Here is a 16,882-nt window from a genome sequence, read left to right as displayed (position 1 = left end):
CATTTATATAGTCTTCAAATGCCTGAAATGACTTCTTGAAATTGATAATGGATTGAAATTTATAAATATGAAAATTTAGTTGCATTGCACTGTCATTAATGAGGATTCTTACACTTAGAAAATGAAATATATAACAATTTGTCCCTGGCAAATAAGAGTCAACTTAGACACTTGTAAAATACATAATTAATTGTATTTTTCAAACATTGGGTTATAACCCATTGTGAATAGCAAAAGGTTCACAGAGGGCAACCATATTTCAGAAAAAGAAATGGGAGTAGGTGGAAGCCTAGTGCATTGAGGCAAGCAAGTGTAAAGTAGCTTTAATTATAGGATCTGAGTGTTTACACTAGATAGGAAACTACTAATATCCTTAATTGCTGACAGCAGCTCCATTTCCCCAGGCAAAAGTACAAAAAAACTTCAGGGGTTCATTGTGCACAATTCCTACCCTTCTCTGAGGAAACACTGAGCTACTGTTGAGCTGAAGGTGATAGTCAAAGGGAGATGAACCAAAAAATAAGATGCACATTCATAAAGAATAAGGCACATTGGACTTAGATTTATCAAGCTCTCTGTCTCTGCAACTCTTGCAGGAAAGTGAAACATGCAAATAACATCTGGTCTTCCACCCCTTTGGTTTTGCCTTGCTGGTAAAAAAAACAAACCTTGCTCTCCCTAATCTGAAAATCTGTCATCAACAATGGTAATATCACTTCGTTTCTTCTGTTACTTTCAGTCACCTTTGATTTACAGGGACATATTTAGCAGGGAAGCACTGGGGGAAATGTTCAGCAAAAGATCAAAGGGTGAAACAAAAAGAGGAACCATTAAACTGGGGTCATACACCATTTTTCAAAGAGAATGTGTAATCAAAGGCAACCATTCTGTAGTAGAACAGTGAAAAGAATTTGTATTCTGAGCTCTGATTTTCATAAGTCACTCTTCAAATCCTGCTGACAGACATGTGAAATCTCTGATGTTCAGACTTTGCCTTTGATGAACCTTTCTAACCTGCACGGCTACCTTAAGGAAACTCACTCAGCTGTAAGATGCTGCTTACTTGTGTTACCCAGCAGGTGCTGGACTGGGATTAAAAAAAAAAACATCAACCCATTCTAACATTATAATGCTCAAAGAAGCAGTGAGTTTTCTGACGGCTTTTCTGGAGTGGTGATTGCAGGTTTATTTCAGAGTTTCTGAAACCCAAACACTTTTGCTGGAATTTCATGTCACCTGAGATCAGACAGCTTGAGAACACTGTTGGGGACCAATCCAGCACAGGTCTAAAGCACACACTCAAGCCACTTTGAATTCAACTTTGCTGAACAAAAGCTGTGTACAAGAATATTTGATGCAATCTCAATTAGAAATGCAAGGAGAAAATATGAAGCATGTAGGACCCACTGTAAAATCTGCTGTACAGAAACAAGTGACACATGATACAATGTTTTACAGATTATGATTAAGTCCATTACCAAGACCATACCAAAGCTGTTTAAAACCTTAGAAGACAGAACTAATATAAATAGGACTGTTGTTATATGAACATGCTTTTTTTTAATTCAGTTCTCAACACTGAAATGTATTTATCAGAGGAATTTCATTAGGAAAAAACAATTCACTGGAACTGCTTTCCTAGACAAAATGGTCAAAATTATTTGTGAAACCACTCCTGTTGTTAAACTGATTAAATGTGAATGTAAGAATCCTTGGTTTTATTCCAGACAGATTAGATGTGACTTAAGTCTTGTGTAGTTCCAGCTTTTCCTCCTGTTTTCTTAAGGTTTTCTGTTTTTCAAATACCATTAGGGTATTTATTTTTTCTCTGCTTTTTTAGACTTAGTGTAGGTATATGTTATAATTTGTCTTTATTGTGTTTATTAGGAAGATGCTTAAAAATTCTTCTTAAATAAGCTCTCTATATTTTAATAAATGGCACAGAAGAAAGACAAGAAAACTTGGCAAGAAACCTAAGAGTTTTGGGTTTTTTAAAATCGGGCATTTCCTCCTTCCTTCCTTGAGCTGTGTTGTAACCCAAATCTGGAAGATGGCAGATTTTTTTAATGGTATCAGCTAGACTTGTTGTCTCCAGAACTGGGAAAAAGAAACTGTGGAGTAAAGCCAATTACTTGAACAGATATTTTTCGAAATCATATCACCTCTGTTTCTCTCAGGTCTCCAAGTCTCAGCTCAGATGCATGACAGTGTTCTGAAGTTAAAAAAAATAAGACTGTTTTTTCTGCAATTTTTACATGTTCTTTTTTGAAAAGAAATTAAAATGGAATCCTAAAGTTGTTTCTCTTGCTAGTCTTTAAATGTTTTCCTACCATTACTTTCCTTTATAATGTTAGCATCACAGTGAAGCACATGTCTGGAATGACTAACAACCTCTGTAAGGTGAAGACTGACACAGGCATAAAAAGAAAAGTTGCTAAAAAGATATATTGTACTGATTTGCTTCCTCCTGGAGGGAAAGAAAAAAAAAAAACACAACAAAAAACCCCAACAAAACAACCAAAACAATTTACTATATTTAAAATGCAAAAATTCTTTCTTGCTTTGTTTACCTGTGCCAATGAACAAAACATCATATTGCCCATCTTCAGCTTCCACTCTGTCCACTGCTATTTGTTTAAGATTGTATTTTCCATCTGTTTTAACTAGTATTGGTCTCTTATGAACAGGCCTGATGGGCTGATACATCAGTGGATGACTCCTGGCAAAATGGACAGCTTCATCAGGGTAGTCTTTAGTGGTGGTGTACAGCCCTCCGTTCACCTTGCTGGCACACTGCAGAAACATAGAGCACACATTATCCTGAAGGCTTGCCCAACAAATTGTCAGAAAAGGGTCTTGTTTTCAGGGATAAAGACAAGTCTACAGAAAACCAAGCACAGAAGACCACAGTGGGAATTAGGAGAGTGAGCTCTGTACTTTATGCATGTGTGGATTGTTAATCATGAGAAGAAAGGAAATGCTGAATAGTGCCCTGGCATTGTCATGTTTAGAAAGAAGGAGTTTGTCCCTCTTTGGCATACTAAGACAGAATAAAGGGTAACACTTTCAGATTTTGACAAAAGCCATAGTGCTTATGTCTTCCCCAAAGTCATATTGAAGATGTAATCGAAATGGCCATGGACAGAATAAGAAGAAAAGGTTTTTCTTTTCCAGTAGAGAAACAGGCATGCAAAGTCAGCAGAGCTTGCTTGAAATCAATCTCTGGTCTTATTACTTTTTTGATTTCAAAATGTATTACAATAAGAAGCTAAGCACACTTAAAAATTATGCCATCAGCAACAGTAATTCTTGATTTCAGGCATACTAACAGTATTGCATTTGATTCTAATTCCTGACTCTTGATGAAAGTATTATATGTCACAGTTTAGCTTCAAATACCAATGTTTGCACTGATCAATCTACCAGTTTGCAAAGCAAATAAACTTTATGTCAGTGACTGATTAAGAGAGGCTTACTCCTTCAGTCAAATGTGCAATTAGAGATAATTTAATGCGTTAAAGAGAGAAGTTAATTTTAGGATGCTTTGTGAACGAGATAGTGTTTCCCAACTGAACATAGATCCAACAATTCCAATTTGCTTCACGATGTCTAATTGAAACCATTTATGATCAAACTGGAAATATCCCAGTAACCATTTGCTTTCTCCAAATATTCATATGACAATGTGGTTTTAAGAAGAATTTCAAGCAAAGCCACAGTAGCAGCCTTTCTCTATTTAAATTGAATTTTTCAATCAATAAAATGAAATAAAATACTCCTTGTGTTTACTGGAAACAGTAATTTTAAACTTGTGGTCAGCTGTAATCTACAATAACAAACTCCTGCACTTGTCAAGCAGGGCAATGTTTGTTTGTTTCCACTTTTTGGGTTTAGCAACAGGAATGTATTTGTTCAGTGTTGACTTAAAAGTAATTGTCTAATCAACCTAGTGATGGAATTTTACCAGCTGTTTGCAATAAAGAGACAGAGCTGGAGCATGAAGACAGGCTAAGTCTGGGCTTCCCATGCACTGCACAGCATATCAAGTGAATAGGCATTGCCAGGTTCCCTTTGCAAAGTTCTAGTCCTGGAGAGATTTAATAAAAGTAATCATTCACAGGCTTTTCATTTTAATTAAATAAAATCAAGTAGTCTAGAAAGGAAACAGTAGATGAAGCTGTCTCTGAAGTCTATCAATACCACTTTTGATGTAGCTGATGTAATTTCCAGAAGCAACACAGCCTAAATGAACTAAAAATCCAGCAGAGATTATAGCAGAGGATTGCAGAGCCTGTCAGAACCTGTGTCACTCTTAGCAGTGGCTTTCTGTTAGCTTTAAGCTCTACTCTCATTCCTCATAGACTTATTCTTTACTCATTCAATACCTAAGATCAGCTGACCCAGGGATGCCCATCAGTAGGGGTTTTTTGCCTCTTGTCACTGTCACTCCTGTAATAGGAAAGTTAAATAGGATTTAGTTTACCAATGTGTGGAACATTGGTTGGAGTGCGAAGCCTAACCCTTGGCTACAGCCTGCCACACGCTTTCTCTTCATGCTACTGGATAAACAGTGAAAAGATCTCTAAACTGTGCCCTAAATGAATAGCTAAAAATGTATCAATTAATTTCTGTTAGCAGGCAGAGCCATCTACATCAGCCTCTGATGTGCTCTGCAGCATATAAAGAAAACCACAATTAAATATATTAGCATCCAGGATGGACCTGCTTCCTCAGCTAATTTTTCCCTGTTACTGGGAAATTATTTGCACTCTTCTGCTCCTTTTTCTGTTCCTATGCCTTGCCTTTTTGGGGAGGTGACACTCTAGTCTGGACCAAACACGGCCAAGGAAGGGAAGTATTGAAAGCAAGTGGAACTTAGGCCAGCCTTCCTATAAATCTTTGTCAATCTTGATGAAGTGCTGGCTCTGTGTCCTCTCCTTCTTGCCAAAAAGACACCATTTAATCTTCAGTGCTAGCAGATATCAATGTAATAACTGCAGTCATTATTATTGAATTCATGCCTGTTTTAATGCTAGTCCAAATAATATATGTGAGATATTCTACTGCCTGGAAAAAGTTAATACCACTTAAAGAACTTGGATAGTATCATCTTTGCAAAATATACAGCAATTCTGAAGTCCATGCATAGTGCAGGCTCATTATTTGGTAAAACTGCAAAACCTATACATTTGCTATACAAAATATCAAATAGGAAACCAATAATTCCTTTGAATTCAACAATTTTTCCTAAAATGTGATAATTTATTTACCTGTTTTTCTATCCTGACTCAATACTCATGACTTTAATTGATATCAAAGAAACAAAAAAATATGTGGTATTGGTGTCAGCACTGCTACAGGGGTAGTTCATTGGCCAAGATGGGCAAATCATATTCTTAATGTTTAAATCTTAGATAATCTCTTTTTTGCAATAGCCGCTTCTAAATTCTCACTTATGTCCGTAACCCCGAGACAACTAGAGAGAAATATTGATTTTAAATGATTAATTTAAAATGAGAAAGGGCATCTATTTGAAATCATGCTACAGGGAGAAAGGTGTCACTGGAATGCAGTAGATAAAGTAATAATCTCATTCATGAGATTCATTAATAAATGCATTGTATGCAATGCTTATTTCTGGAAATGATTGTTTTTGTACAAAAGGGAATATTGATTCAGTTAGGAAAGGGAAAACAGCATTGAAAAGAATGTCCAACAACTGTTTAGTCCACCCTTAAAATCAAGAGATTGAGCCCCTAGCCTTCGAGGAGATTGAGGCAAAGTGTGAAAACTGGGAGGGGATTCAGCAGCTGTTAGAAATGCCTTTGCTCAGAGTTAGAAATCTGCCCAGTGCTGACATTACATGTCACGTAGACCTTCAGGAGTGTAAACAAAAGCAGCTTTGCACATGGCAGCTGCCATGGGTGGGTAGGTAGTTGTAATCCCAAAAGAACAGGGCAAAAAAGAAATCCTGGATGCTGTGCTTCCCTGAGTTAGGCTGGCATTGCCTGCCTGCTCCTGGGGGCTGTGGTTGTGCCTGCTCTGAGATGGTGACCTGCACCTCGAGTGGGGATGTGAGCACCTGGCACAGAAACAACTACAAAGACACTGAAACAGGAAAAGGGCTTGAGGTGAAGATTACTTGTGATGTCTTTGAGAAAACAACATAGAAATTCCTTGTAGAAGTTAATTAGTTGTCTCTTAAGTCATGAGTTTGTGATTTCCTCCAGAAATCTAAGTACAGACAGGAACTCTAACCATGAGAGCACCTCTATAGCTGCTAAAGTCTCACTACAATAATTCCCATTTAATTGCATTTTTAAAATATGTCTTTTTTCTTTCCTTCAGTTAATAGCCATCAGGGGAAAAAAAAAGTTTATAAAGAAACCTGTGTGAAAATTAACAAAAAGTATGAGTGATTTTTCTGAGTTTGCTTTTTTACAGTGTTGTTTTAATATTTTTATATCCTTTGTAAAGGGTACAGAACAAAAATGTTGATAAGCTCAGGAACCTGATTGAAGAGTAGTAAAATCTCACTCTGTGAGTCTGAAAGAAAATCAATGAACTGTGAGGGTGCCACACCATTGCTTCCAGAAAGAACCAATCTTGAGGAAAGGACTTTGAATGATGGAGAATTTGCTCCTTATCTACAAATACATTTATTCTGATTAGTTACTTTATTAACATATGTCTCATTTCTAACCTGCCAATTGATTTAAATTACAGAAGTATTTAAATTTGATCCTTTTGGAAAATAAGACGGAAAAAAAGAATGAGAACCACCTGACATTGAAATAGTGGATCCTCTTGAGGTTTCTTTGTTTTTGTTTCTGTTTTTGGCATTTTTAAATGTTTTTTTGGATTTTGGTTTTTGTTGTTTTTGTTTATTTGTTAGGGAGTTTTGTTTGTTTGTTTTTTCTTCCTTTAACACTTGTTAAATGTCCTGGTTTCAGCATGGTAAAACAAGAAAGAGAGGCTCCTTCACAGGCAATATACATGATGTTTCTGAATTAAACTGAATGAATATGACTCACCTGCTAGATCTGCCTCTTCTATCCCCTTTGCCTGGGGTTCTGATTTTGGGACCTTAGGACCATTACACAATGTTGATAAAATCGTGTCCCAACAGGATTTTGAAAAATCTTATATACTTAATCCCACTATTTTCCTTTGGAAAATGTATGGTTCTAGTACTTGATTAAACCTATTGTTGAGCCATTCCACACTTTTCCAGGAATAGCTGGAATATGTAGATGTTCAAAGGAGTATATCCTGGACTATGAAGTCAGGGAGATTTGTACATTAGCAGCAGTCTGCTTTTCCTTTCCAAAATCATTTTCATAGCAAAGCAGTGGAAAATAGACTGTACTTACTGAACCAGGTCTAGGATAAGGTACTTTTCTTTCATAGAGAGCCCAGTGGTATTCAGGTCCTTCTTTATGAGCATATGGTCCATTGAAAGCAGCTCGGACACTTGCCATGTGGTAAACACATATGGCATATCCTCTAAATATATTGCTATAAAGTAAAATTTAAAGAAATTATTAAAGCAATATGTCACATTCTGTTCAGATAATACTGGCATTATTATGTAACTAAAAACAAGTCATATTTCAACAGCATTCAGGGAGAAAACACTACTTATACCTTCCTATATGCTTTTTTTCTAAATACTGCATCCAATGTTCTTTAAAAGTCTTTACTGTGTTTAAATTCATAACATTTCTTCAAGGAAGCTCTGTGTTGTATTGCCAAAATTTGATGCTGGTGTACAAAAGCTCTAAATTACTTGTTTAGAAGCATGGAGAAAGCAAAACCAACTGAACTCAGGTCCTGTATGTCGTGGATTAGGGATTTTAACAGATGACCATTTTTCTTCTTTAACATTTTTCTTACTGCTTTTTTCTTGGAAAGACGGGAACCAGGCAATGCTGACTAAAAATAAACAGTCCTAAAATGAGTCCTTTTTGTTGGGATTGTTGGTTGGTATTATTAATTATATCAGATCACTTCATGAAGAACAATGCAGACAGAAGTTTCTATTTTATTTTTAAATTTTAATTTTTTTTTTACTTTGTCCCAGAAGAGCAATTGTTTTTAGTTTTTTAGTTGTTTTTGTTTTGTTTTGTTTCATTTTTTTTAAAGAAGCATTGGTGCTTTCTACAAAGAAATTATTTCTGAAGACAACAGAAGGCAATCCAGAAAATTTCAGTTTGGAGCCCAACTTTCTCTATTAGCATTGAGAGTCAGTAGAAAATGCCAAGTGTCTGCAACCCTAGGGGAGCAGATCTGCCTTTTGTTATTAAAAAAGAAAAACTAAAACAAAAAAAATACAGGAGAAAGTGGCAAAAGCATAGGTACTCTTTTCTACCAGTTATATCCTAAACTAACATTCAGATTTCCAAGCTGGGAGTACTGTGTGCTTGCACCTGAGCTAGGCTGCAGTGGAAAAGGAAAAGGAGGCCACCAGCAATATTGCAGCTGTTGCTCTTTGCTTTAGACTTCACTAAGGAGTAGGAATTTAATCTGCTATCTACTTAACCTTGAATTATAGTGCAGCTCTTAAAGGAAGACAGGTGGCTCTGAGATGCTGTTCATATAAGCATGAAGATGTGCATATACTTTGACATAGGAAATTGTCAAGATGAGAAACACTTAATTAATTTGTGATCCAGATATACTGAATCACAGAATGAGACTTCAAGCCCCTGAGTATTATAGAGAAGTTTTTATATTAGCAAGGAGGCCCACTGTGAATAGAATTGAGATTAAACTGTTTACTATATATTTGCTAAGGGATATGTATCATCCAGTTCTATCTCTTTAATAGACTGTTCAAACATTTCTCTATGGCTGCTATTATTTCTTCTAGTTGTTTACCTTGTCGTGTTGAAGAGGCCAAATATCACTGGATTTTTGTTATCACGAGTTTGCAGCAAAAACACATCCTCTGTAAAATTGAAATGCAATGCTATTGTTAAAAACCTACTTCTCTCAGCCTGCCAAAAGAAAATTCACTGATTCTTAAAAGCATAATCCTATTTTACTCATTTATTCCATTCAATTTTATGCAGATTTTTAAATATTTAAAAACAATGCAGTACATAAAGGAGTAATTGGTGATAGTGAACACCACATGTGTAGGACTTCATATACGTTGGAAACAACGCTAACCACCGTTCCCTGATAATGAATACTAGTGCAGTGTTTGACAGTAAGATGTGGAATCATGAAGGTATAGGCTTTTTCCATGGTTTCAAGTTTGTTGCTGTCCAAGATATTTACCTAATTCATCAAAATGTGTATCAATTCCATTTCTCCCAGGCACAGAACAAACTAGTCTGGTTTTGAGGAAAGTGGTCCATTTATTGACGAGCACTCGCTGGCCTCCCATGTCATTCTGTGTAGAGAGAAACAAATGCCAATGGTAATATGAATGAGTAAGTCTAGAAGCACAAACATCACTGATGAATTAGCTGCTCGTTATATCTTCTAATGTCAAAAGAATCCATTTTTAAACCACATGTCTATTACTAGAATTATTTCTCTGGAGTCAGTTTTCAAGTAGGATTGCACTGATCAAGTCCAGATCTCATTAAGATCTGTGGTTTCATAAGAATTTTTTAATTCTGTACCACATCCCTGGATGGTTTTAGCTATACAGCTGTTGTAAAGCTTTTTTTAATTGCTCATTTTTGCAAACAAGATATACTGAGTACATTTCTGAAGTTTAGCTTTGCTTTAAGAGTTCAGTTTAATGCATCTAACTGAAGCCCTGAATGTATCCATAAACTGGTGCAGCTCTGGCAAGTCTGAGGCAGTTATTTACATGGTTTTCTAACAAATTCAACAACTTTGAATAACACCTGCCTTGCTATGGCTGTCTCAGCTTTTTCTTGCTCTTGCAACAACTGGGACTTTCACGAAAAGGAACATTTAGTACTACTTGCTTTAGGCAGCATCCTCAATCTGTGGCCTTATATTCAAGACCTGTGTAACTGACTGTTGAAGGCTCTGCAATAGGTTTACAAAACTCCTCTCAAAAACAGAGATCAGTTTTTCTCAGAAAAGTAGAAATATGGAGAGTCGATGCTTCTGCATTACAAAACCTGTTACAGCTCACATGAAAATGTAAAAGCTAGGGGAAGAAAGTCAGTTCTTGAATCACCAGCTAGCTATTTTTCCATACTCACTAAATCAAATCTGAATTATGACAAAGGGCTGTGAAGATAATGGCCAGATAAGTTTTGGAGATGTGGAAGAGAAAGGTCAGTGGGATTTTGGTTTAACCTATGGCTAGAGATAAGACTTCCAGGTGGATATACTGCAGAGTAGAGGGAACTATTAAAATAATCTATCCAGGCCTATATTCAGAATAAAAGCCAAAGAATTCCAGTTTGGATCTTGATGCAGGTTGGAATCCAGAAATCCAAGTGGCTTTGTGAACATTAATATCTGAGGCTGCAGTTTGGTACTTTGCATACATCAGATGTTTTTAAGTTATACATGAGTACCTAAGAAAGTTTAAGGGGCAGCATGCTGGTGAGCACACATGACAAATACCAATTATTGAGGTGACAGAAAAGAATTAACTTGCATCTTGCTCTTTTGCTCAACAAAACTGTATCCCCTACAGTTAGAAGGGGGAATATAAACTCTTTTTCTAAACAAAATCAGATGTTAAGAAATAACCTTCTCCTTCTTTCCTTTAATCAAGCTGATTCAGTTCCAGTGGGAAAATGGGAGAGCTCCTCTCATCAGCTTTACAGTAGCTGGTTATTAGAAGAAGAAGGCACCTAAAGTTCATCAGTGTTTAGAGAGCATCAATGTGGGCAGCTGGGAGATTGTATGTTATCAGTGCTCCTCTTCAGCAACTGCCCAAGATCTTAGTTCCATGTGTGGCGCCAGGGAGCCAAAAAGGGATAACACATCAGGAGGATGGCCTGAGTGGGAAATGGATAACCAAACAGAGCAGTACAGGGAAGCAAAGTCTTTCCTCCTGATCTTTCTGGTCCTTCTGGTAAAACTTCAGTCTGTTTGTGATAATAATTTGCTGGACAATGTTCTAGTTTCTTATCTGCACAATCAGAGAAAGGATCTTACCGCACACACACGTCCCACTCTGGTATATATGGCATGAGTGCTCGTCTCAGCTTCCAAAGCTTTTTCAGTAAAGAAGAAATATACTTTGTTATCATCGTGGTCTTCATTGTCAGGGATCATGTATGAGCCAACGAATTTTGGTTCTTTAAAAAAAAACAAAAAGGAATTGAATCCAGTTATTAAAATATTGCTTTAATTTTTCAAGTCTTAAAACCAGCAGATAGCAACCAAAAAATAAAACTAGAGGTAAGGGTTCTGTAAGAGCTAGGGTTCTGTAAGGGTTAGGTAAGAGCTACCTAAGGGCAACTGGGTGACAGAAATAGTAAAAGAAAATTCTTTTGGTGGGTAGCTATAGAACATGTGGAATAGATTAATGTTGAAACATTTTTACACCCCCAATTGACAAATTAATATTCCTTTGTATTCTTGCAAAAGACAATTTTCCATTCCCATTCTCTGTGTTTCATATACTTTAATTTGATCTGGGCTAAAAACCGACACACATATTATCACATCAATCTCTGATCCCATGCAAACCATAAATTCTCTAGTCATCTGAAACACCTCTGGTTTTAGCTCCTTCTCCTGCCCACACCTTTCAGCAGGCGCTCATTGTCAGGCTCAGTGCGAAGATGGGACATGCGGTTCGAGGAGCGAAACACAGCAGCATCTCTTCCCCAGTAATCACTGTAGAGACCAGCAAAAAGTTCACCACCTGCAGACCAGACATTAAAAAAAACCTAAAATGAAAAAAATTGGTAATACTCTACATATTAATTTCATTGTACATGATAGGAACCACGTTATAAATATGGCGTATACCATTATATTACCTAATTTTTTCCAGTCAGCCTACTGGAACTGTTCCACTTCACCTGGAATAACCACAGTTTGGGAATATCTTGCTGGCTGAGGGAATTCCATGTTCAGTGGACACAAAAAAAGGGACTATTTTTCTCTGGTCCAGCAATAACTTGTTTTCACAGCATTGAAATATTTACCAGCGTAAAGACAGAACCTGAGATGATCCTCCACAACTGGTGATTAATAGTTCTTGAAAAATTTATGAAAAACAGAAATTGGGCCTCATTTCCAAACTATTTAGATGGTATTCACAAATTAAGCAAGCATCAGAAAAGTCAGAAATAATACACTGAATAACAGACACTGTTGAAAAATCAATGTGTATATAGGTACAATTTAGTATGTTCAGAAATCAAGCCTGTCTCCAAGCCATTTAAATTTGTGAAATTGGATGTGTTTTACCTTGGTAAAATGCCATCCATAACTCTACCTTTTAGTTTTGTATGGACACTATTTTCTTTAACCGACCAAGCATTAACAGTAACTTATTTCATATCCTTGTGGACTTGGATTAGACATTTTTTAGGCCCTATTAAAGAAGCAGGCAGCAATTGTCACTAGGTGGCATCCTTATGCTAGAAAATAATACAAAAGGAATTAAACTGCACAAGGAAAGGGAAATAAATTATTTCCAGTTGAAGGCTAATCTGTGTAGAGACTTCAGTGACACAGCTTCCTGCACCTTAATCAAAATAAACATGATTGATACATCCAAATAATGTTAGCTGGCACTTATAAAAGATTGTAGCAGAAAGCAAGAATTTTCTTTTCAGGTCTACCTGAAAGTGTAAATTTTGTTTCTTTTAAGAGAGACATATAAATTCAATGGTGGCATAATTGTGAATTATTATTCTGAAAAGTTAATAGTTTTTCAGCTGAGGCTGGTTCCAACATCTCTGCTGAACTGGAGCTGACCACAGTTTTGCCTTAGGCTTCATCATATACAGAATGGTTATTGCCCTGGAAAATGCATGCTCAAGATTTTGTGTAAAATATTCGTAAGTAAAGTAAAATGTAAGTATAAACTATAGCAGCTGTAGAAGTTAATATTGCCCCAAACCAATAGAGAACTTTATTTTTTAAACAGCACAGCACGGCTTAAACTGTAGAATTTGCCAGTGTCTTTATAACTATTAATTTCAAACAATCTTCACAACCCTAATTAATGAGTTACATTAGTCATATATCCCCTTTTGGGAGTTCTGTTGGAAAAATATATCAGACTGGCTGGTATTCTTCTCAGTTTAGGTGATATGTCATGCAAAGCAAGACATTTTATCTTTTCAGAACTATAATGAATCTTGGAAAATGCATCAGTGCAGGGTAAATAATTCATCGCATATTGCCAATGATCAGGATTGACATCTGTGAGTCCAGGTGTTCTGAAGTTTGAATATGAAGTCTATTCCTTCTGTTTGACATAGGTGTAAAACGTTGTTATAAACAACTAACCTGCTGGTATGGCATTCTACCATATACTGGAGAAGTTATGACTGATTGTAACTGTGAGAACCTGAGTGGAGAAAATTGAAGTTCCAGTCCTGGATAGAGAATGTTCCATGAAAGGTATTTTACAGATAAAGAAATTCAATCTGATTTTTACACTGAGCTGTTACTAAATTAAATATAAGTACCATGTGTGAGCAGACAGGTCACTTCACCTAAAAACAACAATGGGACAGTACTGACAAATGTGACTGCCAAATAGCACAAAAACATTCAAAATAGTTCCAAGGTATTTTGCACTCTTGACAAGGAGTCAAGATCCTCTAATAGGATCTTCTTTGTCCTTTTCAATAGCCTTTGATATAAATGTAAGTTACAAATTTTGAACACCACTAGGTTTTACAGGTGCTGAACAATTCCAGATTTAGAGATAACCTAAGATTGAGGCTTGAAGAAATCTGGAAAGATTTCTACTTTTTTCTCCTCCTCTGAAATACTACTACCACATATCAATTCAGTCCTGTCTTGGTTGCAGGGTTTCACACTGCTGCACACCACACTGATTAACCTCTACCTTCCACTGAAAATCAGCTGAGTAACTTCAGAGACCTTCACCACTCCTCCCCTCTTCCAGTCTAACCTCAGCTTCACGTTAAATTGCTAAAATTTAAGTCAGGTTAACAGTCTAGTTGATCATGTTCTAAAAAGAATAAAAAATTTCTTCTTTCCTTATTTAAGCAAACAAAAAACTCCCATGGACCTCAAAGACCACTTCTAGGTCAAGTGATACACACATACTTTTTAGCTAGCTTTTTTTCATCTTCCAGCCAGCTTCCTTTCAAGCTAACAAATACATCAAAATTCAGTGGTGACTATTTCAAAATAACTTTTTTTTGGCTTTTATTAACGCAAAATATTAACAAATTAATATACAAACTTTTTCTTCTAAACCCATCAAAATTCCTAGGTGACAATCTCAAAGGAAAAGAGATTGAAGAATTTAAATTAAATTACTGATACAAAAGATTTCTATAAATAGGCTGCTTCCGCCTTAAAGGTGGCATGTTTTGTGTACCTGCACCAAATTGGAAGGCAATGCAAACACAAGCTATTATTCATCAGTAGTCTTTTTTGTGTAAAATGGAAAATTTATTTTATGAATAAAGCATTAGAAGGTAATGAGTAGAACATAAACTGAATCTTTCATGCATTTATTTGGCTGTCAGTCAGTTACTCCTCACATGACAACTAAAATCAGAAGACTAATTCACATTTTAGAAAATGATACTTTTGGTGATATCAAAACCACAAATGAAAAAAACCCAATTGTTTAACTGGTAAACTAATACCTCTGTATATTTGCATTTTCCATCTATCACTCAAATATTTTGTCTTTTGAGAAAAATGCATTTTTTTCTAGCCTAAAAGAAAAGACACAAATACCTAACTTTTAAAACTGTAAAAGCAGAAAATAATTTTGGAATGAATTCCCTGGATATTAATCTATTCAGATGTAATTTAGGTTTTTCAGCACTTGCTTCTGATATATTGCAGGTAAGAATACATGGACATAAACTAATTTGTCAGGTAGTGTGGTCTAAGTTAATCAGTGTGCAAGATCTGGTATCAAAAATAGTTTTGGCTATTGAAAGCAGATGGGGGAGTTCATTAGGAGTAAAAGTCCAACAGTTTTATATACTGTTGAGCTAAACATAAATGTTTTATTCAGCCTGTCTGCCATCCAGCTTCCATTCTGTTTCCTGGTGCTTGCAATAAATTAATTGGCTGTTCATATACTGAGGAATTCATCACAAGCTACTTCACTAGTGGGTCAGATAACGTACAATAATGCTAACAAAAGCACAGATATTTCATTTTAAAGCCAAGTCACGAACTGTTGTTTTCTTGGAGTGGGTGTTTTAACTCTTGTGTTGAAATACATAAAGAGATGCTGAACAAGGGATTATCTTTCTTCCTAAATTAATCCAGTTAAATCTGGTCCTAATTGGTTATGGTGCAAATGATCTTTCAATATCAGGATTTTAAAAGCTTTTAAAACTTTATGAGAGGCATGTAAAGTTTTCTTGTTAGCCCAATCCTCACTGTTAGTCAATGGCCATGCTGGTGTAGGTGCTGTGTTAATGTGAGGGGCAGAGGTGGGAGCAGGCTTTGAATATTTTCCTTAGGAGGAAGAAGGTGCTGGGGTGTGCTTTGCTAAGAGGTTTGCATAATACCTTTTCAAGGACAGGCACACGGCTGAACCTGCATCAGAGAGTGCAGAAAACTCTGGGCTGCTGCCTCCAGGATCATGCTGACTTCATACCGGGAGCAGATTTCACTTTCTAAGAAAACTGAAGTGCATGAATTAAACCTCCAAGCATTGGAGGAAGGACTGGAAGATCAGTCCTGGAGGATCCATGGTGTTTTGTATCTCCTGTCATGGGTAATGTCCATCATGAGCTGAATGAAGGAGCACCCCTTCCTTCCCAGGGCATTTTGCATTAGAATTCTGTCTCATTCTCAAATGTCAATTAAAAGATTATTATTCACTGTGTTTACATCTAGGTCTTCCAACCTTTTCAACTGGCTAACTGCAGAGATAAAGGACATACATCCTGGAGTCTAAGGTGCAGCATTTTATTCTGTGAACTGTGTGTCTCTGGGTAGTAGAAGATGGGAGAATAAAATAGAATAAATGGAAATTCAAACTAGACTTCTTAAGTGTTGAAAGTGTTTTTAACTCCAATAGTTAAAAATATTAAATAATAAATAAAATAAAAATATCTTGGAAGAATTTTCTTATGCTTTTAAAATAGCATTGCATGATAACTTGAAATTACAGAATTTCCTAATGGATGGCTAAGAAAACAGCCTCTAAATACTTTGCTAGTTTTGATGAAAAGGTGAAAGTATTTTGGTGTATCAGTGATCTGATAAAAATATTATTTTCTCCTGTTAATCTTTCTACATTACAGAATTTTTAGTTTGTCAGACTGATTTTATAAGTCTTTGTCAATGGACCTCCAAGACTCTAATCAGCCTTTAGCAGGGAAGGGCTTATTTAATTGTTTTCTCCTTCAGATAAAAATATGAGGATCTATAGGACCCCCCATATTTCAAGCAAACTCTTAAAGTTCAGTGAGACAATCTGGCTTCCATTTAAGCAAATAAAATTCACATTGATCTCGCAGTAGGAACATGATCAGGTTAATTTATTTACTTAGTTCTGTCTGAGGAAAGGTTGAGAAGGACTTCAAGATTAGACCGTGAGGTTTCAGGCCTACAGCAATTCCATGAGGTTTTGTTCCCAGGCTAAGCTGAGACTGGAATCTGTCAAAAACTGTAGAAACAATTTAGAAATAAGGATGGGATAAAAGCGTGACAATCTGTGCTTCATGGATTTTGGAGGTTCTGGCGAAATAACGTATGTTTTTCTTATTCTTCCATGACTTCTTTACCCATTAACTCT

The 16,882-nt window shown here is 36.2% G+C and overlaps 1 protein-coding gene across 1 annotated transcript in view; it reads right to left on the bottom strand.

Annotated features, from left to right (window-relative positions):
• Positions 1 to 16,882, bottom strand: part of SEMA3E (semaphorin 3E) — a 131,194-nt gene that overhangs the window by 17,169 nt on the left and 97,143 nt on the right. Inside the window, exons 6-11 of the mRNA XM_033058742.1 lie at positions 11,699 to 11,818; positions 11,104 to 11,246; positions 9,286 to 9,400; positions 8,881 to 8,950; positions 7,374 to 7,518; positions 2,571 to 2,793 (exon numbers count right to left, since the gene is read on the bottom strand). Of these exons, the coding sequence (XP_032914633.1) occupies positions 2,571 to 2,793; positions 7,374 to 7,518; positions 8,881 to 8,950; positions 9,286 to 9,400; positions 11,104 to 11,246; positions 11,699 to 11,818 (816 nt within the window). The remainder of the gene's footprint in view (positions 1 to 2,570; positions 2,794 to 7,373; positions 7,519 to 8,880; positions 8,951 to 9,285; positions 9,401 to 11,103; positions 11,247 to 11,698; positions 11,819 to 16,882) is intronic.

This window comes from Catharus ustulatus, chromosome 4, assembly GCF_009819885.2.
Source record: "Catharus ustulatus isolate bCatUst1 chromosome 4, bCatUst1.pri.v2, whole genome shotgun sequence".
Classification (NCBI taxonomy): domain Eukaryota; kingdom Metazoa; phylum Chordata; class Aves; order Passeriformes; family Turdidae; genus Catharus; species Catharus ustulatus.
Note: the sequence above shows the minus strand (reverse complement) of the source record. Positions and strands in the feature narration are given on the sequence as shown.